The 10,138-nt window shown below is 47.3% G+C and overlaps 1 protein-coding gene across 1 annotated transcript; it reads right to left on the bottom strand.

Annotated features, from left to right (window-relative positions):
• Positions 1 to 7,149: 7,149 nt before the first annotated feature.
• LOC135327997 (gallinacin-12-like) lies at positions 7,150 to 8,790 on the bottom strand. The gene is made up of 2 exons (XM_064510194.1): positions 8,293 to 8,790; positions 7,150 to 7,649 (listed from the first exon to the last, which is right to left on the bottom strand). Exons 1-2 carry the CDS (start codon positions 8,423 to 8,425, stop codon positions 7,501 to 7,503), a joined length of 282 nt encoding a protein of 93 aa, XP_064366264.1. The 5' UTR covers positions 8,426 to 8,790; the 3' UTR covers positions 7,150 to 7,500.
• Positions 8,791 to 10,138: the final 1,348 nt, after the last annotated feature.

Genomic DNA, 10,138 nt, shown 5'->3' with positions numbered 1-10,138 from the left:
CAGGGAAATCCTGGATTTATAGGTCCCAGGGGTTGTGTAACGTTCCTGGAGTGGAGGGAACTTTGTCAATCTCAGATACATTTCAACATTCCAGCAAACAGTTGCGCTGGGATGTTCCCAGTCTTAAATACACCACGTTACAGAAAAAAAAGCAGGGTTTTGTCAACAAATTGCACGGAGCACTGGGGAGTCTGCTACCGGTTGCTGCTGGAGACAGAACATTGGGGCTGACCCAGTCTGGCTGTTCTTGTGCTTGTAGGCTCAAGCGCATGATGTTAAAAGCCTGTCCAAGGCTTTGTGGGATCAAAGTTCTTATTTCCAGCTCCCAGTCCCTGTGCCTAGCCTTGACAAGCTCAAGCATGAAAAAATCCAGAGTCTCCCCCTCAGCACTCCCAAACATCCCAAAGTAGGCTTAAAAATCATTAAAAGTCAAAACTCTGTTTGTATTTCCCAACTTCTGGCTTGCCAAGAGGTCATTTTCCAAGCTTTTGTTTACAACTGTCAGGAAAAATGTAACTCAGCATCTTGTTTATGTGTTTACTAAGTAGGAAAGCTGGGATACCTCTGAGTAATTATCACGAGTAGGAGCTTTAGGAAAAACTTGTTTATTATAGATCTCCCAAGCAAGCTGGCAAGCTTTGTGGTTTGTATTAGTTCTCCAGCTCAGTTCCGGGAAATCAGGAAAGGTGGGACCTGAGTTTCAGTGCTGGAAAACAACACAAAACAAATAACAAACAGAAATCTCCCCCAAACAACAGCAAAAAGTACAAGAGGAAATAGAAACCTTCTAAAGGTTTCTTTTTACAGCAGTGAGGCAGCAAGGGGTGTCACCATGTCTTTCATTTTCCTGTTGCAAGTCACCGTGATGGCTTTTTATTTGCAGGCTGGATGCCAGCCAGTACTGAAAAAAGTAAAGCCACTGGCCTTCAGGCTGCTTGAACAGAACAAGTATCACCTTCATCAAACAGTGTAGATAAGGGGCCCTTTACCAGCCGGACTTTGGATCACAGGACGCTGAGCGATAAACGGGGTGTCGTGCACACAGGCAATACACAACTTTGGGAAAGAAAATAGGATCTTAACCCTATCTGTTGGAGGGATGGTTTCGAGGATGTATGTGGAGCCTCTCTAGAAGTGGTTGTGTTTTGCATCTCTAGCAGAACCACTTTGTGTGGTCAGCAGAAGACCATAATCCACCACGTATTGCTGAGGATCTGCATCTTCAGCGTGAGAGATGATGTAACGGGGGTGACTTGCTACAGGGCTTACCTAGCCCTGTAGGGCAACGTTGGTTCTCGTGGTGTTGTACCCGAGACACTGGCTGGTGGTTCAGCCTGCCCAGTTGTGTCCAGGACATGGGGACAAATAGCAGAGAAGAGATTGCAACTCTGTCTTGAGATACAACCCTAGCAGGGAGGAATGTGCTGTGGGGGTCAGTCATATGAGTGTCCTGATCCAACCATGTGACCCGGTGGGTCTGAACATGTCAGTGAAGCCAGCTGGATACGCTCTAGAGACTAGGTCTGGAGCCAGGATACCAGGTGGCTACTTCATTGCTGCTGATGGATGGCAAAAAGCCATGTTTTATCTCTAGCTCGGTTGCTCTCCCCTGGTGGGAGCAACAGACATCGCTCAGAGGATGAGCTGCATCTGGATCGGTGCAAATGCTGCAGGCTCCACAGAGGTGAACACAAAGGTGGTCAGGATGCATCCTAAGGTGGTCAGGATGCATCCTCCACACTACCACAACTCCCTGCTTTGCAGCCATGGTGTATGCATTGAGTTGAAGAATTCGCCTTGGGAAAGACAGCTATTCTGCTGGCATGGAAAGACTAGCCCTTTCATCAATATAAGGCAGAAAAGAGCAAAAAACAGACAACACCAACATAAACCAGATTTCCCCAGAAGTCTGGGGCAGGAAGTTTCTGTCTCCTGGGTGATTGCTCTGACTGCAGCTGGGCTTACTCCCTCCTGCATGATCCCTACACCATGTTGGCCTCAGCATTTGGTGACTCTCCCTCCTTGATGGGCCGCATCGGATGCAGCTGGTCCTGCCTTTCCCTGCTCCCAACCTGCCACCAGCTGGTTTGTTTCAGACTCCACAGTGCACAGAGGCCAGTCTGTGCTCTGTGACTCACAGCATAGAAATTAACTCCTGGGTGCCCCCGGGGTTTTTGAGGTTGCGGAGGAATCTAAGTCAATCCACACCCGACCCACAGCCTGAAGTGGGAGGGGACCTCTCCACTAACTTCATCTGGTCAGGACCTGAGCAGCTGGATTTTTAAAATCAGGCTACTTGTCCCAGAAGCTTGGGATAAATTTATACTGGCTGCAGCAAGGATGACCACAGGAGGGAATTCATAGGTGCAAACCTCGCAGTGATTTGAGGGCCTCCTGGAGCCCCTTTGCCAGTCAATTCTCAGCTTACTCGCCTATCCTGGCACCCTGCCTCCTCATCTTCCCTGTTATTTTCTACCAAATCCTCTAAATCTCCGCAGCTCAACACAGGAAGAAGGACCCTGACCTTGAGGAGTGCTGCTCCCTTTCTGATTTGCTGCAGGACCGCATGCCTGGCTTGCAGTTGGTACGCTTTCTGCTCTGGGGAGATCCCAGGCTGCCTCCTGCCTGCCTCTTGAGTAACCCCCTACAAATTTTCCTTCCAAGTACTTGTCCAGTCTCTCTTTGAAACCATGTACAAGTTTTACATAATAATATCCTTTGGCAAGGTGTTCCACAGGTCTGCAACCTTCTATATAGGGGAACAATTTCCTTTTGTTTTAAATCAGGGTCCCTCTAGTTTCCCAATAGCTCCTGTTCAGGAAGAGACTGTGAATAGTCAGTCGCCTGCTCACTGTCAGCACATTTCTATAGGCTTTCACAATCCTCTAGACTTCTGTCATGTTCCCCTAAATCACTTGATGCCAGTGCTGCTTTGAAAGAGAGTCTCCTGGATGAAGCTCTGCTCAGCATGCTCTGCTGTGCCTCCTCTCAACTTCCCAGAGTGCAAAAAAGATTTCCTTTTATATGGCATGAATCTGCAAGTCTGTCCTTTCTCCCCATTTTTTGCAAGATGCTGCTCTTTGCCCCATGGCAAAACAGACACAGCACAATTCTTGTCCACACAGCTAGACTCTTCCCTCCCCACCCCGGTTGCATGGCCAAATCCAGATGTCCATTACAAATGATCCTGGGCATGCGCCAAGCTCTAAACTGTGCCAGACAATTGTCTGGGAAATTGCTAGTTGCCCCAAGCCAAATCTATGCCAGAAATAGTGCTAGTAATTCAATAGCATGGATGGGCATCTGCCAATATTTGAGCATGAGCCTCACAGTGTTTGTTTAACTTACTTGTGTAGATACAGCCTCTGAGCTCAGACCTGTTTTAGCCTCCTAACATGCCCTTGTATCTAAGCTGTTGCAGGATGGCTGTTTCCTTCACTCAGCCTGACTGGTGGAAAGAACAGCAAGTGCAAAGACTGAATATGACTCTTTTTCTCCTGAGCTGAAAGAAGAGTTGTGCATATGAGTGGTTGCATTGCTTTGCATGGGATTGCTGCAGACATAAGGGACATCCTGAATGCAAGAGGTTTGCCCAAGATTATGAGAGCTCAGCTTCCTCGAACAGGAGTCTGTTTGACCGTCATTCCAGTTCTGATCACACAGCTCAGCTTACGTTGGTGTTTATAGACCACAAGCGGAGGATTTCATTTTAGTCTGGCTATCTCTGCCAAACAAACACTGGCCTGTTGCCTGGGAACAGCAAACAAATTCCAGTGAGGGGGACATTCAGGTCTTGTTTTGATGAACTAACATCTCTAGCTATTCATGAGGCTTGTACAGACCAGACGTGAGGGCAGGCCTCTAGCCTGTCTGAATCCTTGGGCTGTCCCTGTGGCTACAGGAGCCTAAATGGCTGCAGAGGCCTAAAATATATCTCCCAAGACGTCTGGATGTTTTTTATATCTCCTTCAGAAGCCGGCATAGGGCAGCTGTGGGCGTACTGAAGAACCCTTATTTCTGTAGCCATATGAGCTCTGTCAGCTATGAGCAGCTAGAGCCAAGAGATCTCCCAAGCCTTCCCACTAGTGTCTTCTTCCTCATTTGGTTTTCTCCAATTAGGCCAAGAAACTCAGCCTAATCTCTTTTCAGAGCAGTCCTCTAGTCTGATTTAAATCCTCATCAGCCTAGATCTCTTAAGGATGGTAGACTTCACCTTCTTATTTCTTCTGCTATTCTGACTTCCCCCTTAGCTTGCCTGACTGTCCACTCTATTTCTACATGCAATAATGAAGGAGTGGTATCAGGAGGGGTTTAGAATAACTCCACTGACTCCATTGGGGTTTACACCCATGGAAATGGTGCAGCACAGGCAGGGTTGCTCTCCGCGGAAGGAATTCCTCCAGCTGGAGCATAGGGGTCATGCTGGAGATGTCCTTTGCTGAGTGCCTCTAATGAGAAATACTGTTTGGTTTTCAGATATAAGAGGTGGAAAACAGGGTTCGAGTCTGGTTGCATGCCAAATGAAAACAAACAGGTGAACAGTTCTGCACTGAGCGGAAGAAAGTGTCTGCCCAGCAAGAGGAGTTGAGCACTTCATTCTCCCTAGGAATACATGACACACCACCCTGAGGGTAATTAATTTCTCTACACACTGCTGGTCTTTGCCTGGATTTCCTTGGTTTCTATGGAAGCAGCATCCCCTATCATATACTTACACCAAGACATCTTATACTGCTGTTATACTATTATTTCATTCAAGCAGCAAGTGCTGATGTGGTGGATGTGGCCTCTGCATAAAAGGGAGGATTTATCTTTTGCAAATACAGAGACACACAGGAGACTGTGGGATTCGCTGAACGGAAAACATGGTCCCAACTCAGAATAACTTCTCTTTGCCACAGAGAGGGAATAAGCATGAACAGTTCTGGGGGGAGACAACCTGGGCAGCTGGCAAAGAGAAAGAGATCAAAACATAGATGAGAGCTCAGAGGTCCACAGCAAAATAGCAGTGCGTGAAAAGTTAGAGTGAGAGCAGAGCAAAAGCCTGTCTCTTTCACAGGACAGGGACACCAGCTTTAAAAGAGCTGTCCTGGTGACTGGGTGCTGTCCCCCAGACTGCAGGTGAGTTTCTGGGTCAAGAAACCATGGGAAATAGTACCTTCTATGTATCAGAGAGTGCAGTTATCCACCCTCCATCTGTGTCCTCAGTGCTTTCTCTCTCCTCTCTGTGTGTCAGAGTGAGCGATTAGGTAGCCAGAAGGGAAATCAGTTCATTTTGATAATCTGGCAGAAATCATAATGGATTTTTCTTCTTCTTCTTCTTCTTCTTCTTTTTTTTTTTTTTTTTTTTTTTTTTTTTTGGAGGGCTGTTTTTCAACCAGCTCACTAAGCAAGGAAATGCATAGCCAGGGGAGTGTGGGACAGTGTCCTGCAGCAGCAGCTTGCACTTACTGTCATGTTACTGCCAGAGGGACAACTTGAAAATGTCAAGCAATTAGTTACCTGTAAGCTGGCTGAGCATTTCCACCTTACCCCAATCAAAACTCAGCTGCCCAACACGTTCAGAATATATAGCGGGCAGAAGGTCCAACAACTGGCAGAGAGATTTAGAAGATGAGCTGCATGAGCTCATATGCTTCACTTTCTTAGGAAAGCAGGCTGTAAACTTGGTGGCTAACAGTCATTCAGGTAAGAGACGTGAATTATGAATTTTGTAGATGAATATGAGAAATAAACTCTTTGATTTTGGAAATGCTCCTTGATTTCCATGCCTGTCTGTTCTGAGTTCCTATATCAACGTGCATTGGAGAGCTAGCCTGCAGTCCTTATGATACGGGGAGGAATTTGGCTCTGGGCTCAGGCCCATCTCTGTTTTCAGCCACGGTTCCCAAGCCAACAGCCAGGTCTGTGTAACTAGGCTCTCCTGTCAGCTCAACTAACGGCAGAGGATCTCCAGTGAAGTGTTGGTATCTCCCTGCATGCGTTCGAGTCCCCGACTGTGCTCTGTGTGTGTTACGATAACCCAAAGAAAATAGCTGGGCTGCTCGTGGGCGGCCTCAGAATCGCCCAGAGAATCAAGTTACTCAAATGAGTTCATCTTTGAACCTCTCATGGTGGGTCCTGACCCTGGTGAAGTCAATGGGAATTTTCCTGTTTGATTCACCACAGAAAGAATTTCGTCTCCTAGGGAGGACTTTTCCCTGGCTCTGACCAATGCGCAAGCTAATTGGTATAACTCTGTCATTAGATCATTGTTTTCTTGCTTATACAGATGTGATTGCCCTGGAGAGAGGCATTTTACTGGGATAGGGACACCACGAGCAAACTGGCAAGTGGTGTAGAGGGGCATCAGAATTCTTCCGGCCAAAAGATTAAAGGAGGAGAAAGAAACAGGGAAGGGCTGAGAGCGCATCTGGAGACCAAATGGGTTTAGGCTGAGACATTTCATAGGCAGAAAGCTACTAGGTGCAAACAGGCTAATTGCATCGTGTTTATTACCTGGTGATTACAGAAAAAGGAGAAATACCAAAAATGTGGCCCATGGATGAAGAGAGTGGTCTGTCAAGGGGAATATTTTGCACAGCCTTCAGATCCCTCCTCCAGCTTAAAATAGATGACCCTGGGCTCTTCCTTTTTGCTGTACTGTGGAAGAAGAATGAACTGGGGACTGCCCTACCGGGCTTTGCACCGCCTGACCTAGCTGGGGGAGGTATGGCTGATTGACAGCACATTTGCCACTGCTATAAACCCTGCCCATGGGTAGGGTGTGTGGGGATAAGCGCAAAGGTATGTGTGTGGGGAATTCCTGCTCCCTCTCCATGTCTTAACCCTTCAGCCAGCCTTTCCAGTGTCTAAAAGGACCTGCCACAGGCTGGGAAGGCTGGATATGTGCTTGGGACCTGCCTGAGACACATGGGCCACACTTGGCTTATGTCAAAACAGATAGCTTTTGGACCAAAAGTGGTGGCAAAGAGGGCTGCTCCATTGTAACTGTTTTCCCTGGGAAGGGAAAGAAAGAGACAGAGCCAACTTGCTCTGCTGAGAAATGGATTGCTGTGTTCACTTCTGGTTAATGGGAGACAGTGCATCCCACCACCAGCGGTTTTGCTGAGAGTAAGCAGGAGTCACAGAAGGGCACTTGTTGTTCTGTTGGGCTTCAGGTTTATTGCTTTCAGGTAAGGAGAAAGGCAATTTCTCATCTGAGCATAACAGATAACTGCCAGATGTCAAAAGGGGTGATACATTAGCAAATAGAAGGCCCCAATTTCTTCCTGTTGCAGCATCTTCTAGAAAGTCACAGTAAAAGCAAGAAACAACATGTTCAGAAGTCCACTAGTTGATCCACAGCCTCTGATGATTGGAGAAAAGTTGTCCCAGGGGAGCAACAGTCACAGAAAGACAAAACATTCCTTCCCAAGAGATAAAACTCAGCTGCAGCCTGTTCCTTGTTAGCAGAGCCTGCAGCTCTCCATGTGCTGCAGTTTGCTTCTCTGGAAATCTTCAGCTTTTTATAGTAGTCAGTGACAAACTTTTACAACACAGAATGATCGGTTCAAAGCAGTAACTAACCAGGTATTCACCAGGAATGCAGTTTCCTACTCGGCACAAGCCCCCTTCGTGGTTACAGCTATCTGGTCCGTGAGCATTTCCTGTACAAAGAAGCAGCAAGTTGGTAAAATGCATGGAGTTTTCTCTGACACAGTGTGTCTGGTCAGCCAAGGCAAGACTGAGAGCATGCATGGAGCCTGGGCATGCACAGCTGCAGATCTCAAAGAGCACACCCAGGATCCCTGTCTCAAAGGACAGCTTCAGATACCTCTGTTTGTCAAAAAACTCCCAAGGTTCAGGGTCAACCTCACTCAGCATTTTGTCATGCAATCATTTTTTCAGGATATTGTGAAAGATCCTATACTGGAGGTTAGAACAGTTGTCCTCACCCTACCAAGGAAACAACTGCAGTCTGAGAAAAGGAAGAAACACTTTCCCAGAGCCTCCAAAAATGAGCACCAGAGCAGAGGTAAAAGACATATCCTCTAAGGTTTGCCCAAATACTCTGCTCCTAGAAAGGCAGAGGTCCCCTTTTCACAGCTATTTCCCTCCTCATTCCTGCATCACCCCTAGAGATGTAATTGCACATTTTGCCAAAGTGCCTGACCCATTTTTTCATCCAGAAACCTAAGGACACCTCTCCCCCCCAGCACCTATAATACTTTGATTTGATTGCTTAGTTATGAAAGCTTATTCCTGTTCCCAGCTGCCTCTGTTTGCCGCCCTTGGCCTTCCTGGTCTTACCGTGAGTAGTTAGGGAGATGAAGATTAAAATGAACCAAAGGATTCTCATTGCTTTGGTTCTGCTGGAAAACAGCAAGGCTGAGCGTGAGATTTTGCAGAAGCCTCTGTATGCTGTTGGCATGCTGGATAGCATCCTGGAAGAGGGAGGGTGCAGGCAGAAATCAGTTATAGTCCGGTCTCCAGTGTAACATTCGCTGCTCAGAAATTCTGCTCTGTGTCGTTCTGACCCAGTGCTGCCGTTCCAAACAATGTCGACTCGTTTCTCATTCACTGGTTATCGGCTTCCCCGCTTCCTGTTCCTGGCAGCTGGCATTTTTGACTGGTAGATTGCCAACTGTAGACAGCTCAGCGGGCAGAGAGGTGCAGGAGATCCCTCTGCCCTTCACTTACAGCCAGTGAAGTGCCTGGGGAGCTCATGAACCGAAGGGTGGCAACTTGCAAAGACAGACTCCTGAGGAGCTGCAGTGAGGAGAACCACACAGGCTGGGAGTGATTCATTTTTGCCTGAGCTCCTGTGAATTTTTCTTCCAGATGAAACCTGGATGTGATTTTCCTGCCAAAACATCATTCCAGCTTTGGCTTCCAAGGAATTTGGGAGGCCTCATTCCTGAGCACGATGACCACACAGTGCTTCTCCACAACACTGGTGGAGGAGGTAGCCAGTGAGCTCAGCAGCGCACCACTTGGCGGTAATTATGTGATAGATATGTAGCTTTTGCTGTAAAATCAGCATCAGATGTTCCAGCTGCCCTCACTTGGCTGCTGTCCCTGCTGTTTGCTGACCTTCAGCTGTGTTAATGCAGTTATTTCTGTGGATACTTCCTAAACCGGATAGCTGAAAGGTCTAAATTAAAAATTCTCTTCTTCCTGCACTTGTTCAGATGCACTTGATAAAGTCATTTGATCTCCTGGATATGAAGCCATGAAGATCTTGAGTCACACGGCACCTTGTGTCACTTAAGATGCCTAGTTATTGGAGATTTCCACATAAGAGTGGCAGATAGGACACTGGACATGCCCTGGCATGTCCACTCTGGCATGACACCCTGGGTCAACTCAAGTGACACCAGATGCCTATACGTGGGCAAGTGAGTCTGGCCTTAAAGCCAGGAAGATCAAAAGACAAAGATTTCCTTGAATGCCCTGTAGCCTACTGAGTAAAACATGTAGCACAGAGGGAGCCCCTGCGGCTGCAGGAGAATTGCTGCATCCCTCGTTGCCCATCCACAACCCTCCAGGCCCGTGACCAGCCAGCCTGATGTGGACAGACATAGAGACAGAGCAGAGGCAGTGGAGGTTTGTAATCCCATCAGGAGAGTCCTGTATCCCTGGGACTATTGGCTCTGCCAATACCCCTGAAGCAAATACTGCCTTTTAGGGACTGAGGCTCAGAGGCCCTTGATGATACATAGACACTTAGAGTCTGCCTTGCTGAAGGAGACAAAGACTATGGCTGCGTACATACCAGTAAATTACACACAGCCAGAGCACAAATGCAAATGCTAGCTAGATCTCAGCTGCCCACTCGGACACTCTGTGAACACAGATTCTGAGAGGCAGCAGCTTCTTCTGTAATCTCATGGCTGGGGCTCACAGCTGAATTTTTCCATGTGAAGTTTGTTCTCCAACCAACCATTTATAAGGAGCCTAGGAACGCATTATGGCAGGAGTCTGGGAATGCACACATAGAGCTGAATTCTGCTCTGTTAAGCTATGCTGGTTTTATTGGTCATAGATGAAATCAGAGTTCAAGTCTGTATGCAGTCTGTAATCATGGGGTGCCAACAAGTGGCAAACCCAAACTACGAGGTATTTTACATATTTCTAGCTCAGTTACAGCATTTAC

Source organism: Dromaius novaehollandiae, chromosome 3 (assembly GCF_036370855.1).
Source record: "Dromaius novaehollandiae isolate bDroNov1 chromosome 3, bDroNov1.hap1, whole genome shotgun sequence".
Lineage (NCBI taxonomy): Eukaryota > Metazoa > Chordata > Aves > Casuariiformes > Dromaiidae > Dromaius > Dromaius novaehollandiae.
This window is presented reverse-complemented; position numbering and strand designations above follow the sequence as displayed.

Coding starts and splice junctions, on each gene's coding strand:
- LOC135327997 (XM_064510194.1), bottom strand. CDS start 8,425: ATGCTATCCAGCATGCCAACAGCATACAGAGGCTTCTGCAAAATCTCA. Junction 7,650..8,292: donor CATCTCCCTAACTACTCACG/GTAAGACCAGGA, acceptor TTCTTTGTACAG/GAAATGCTCACGGACCAGAT.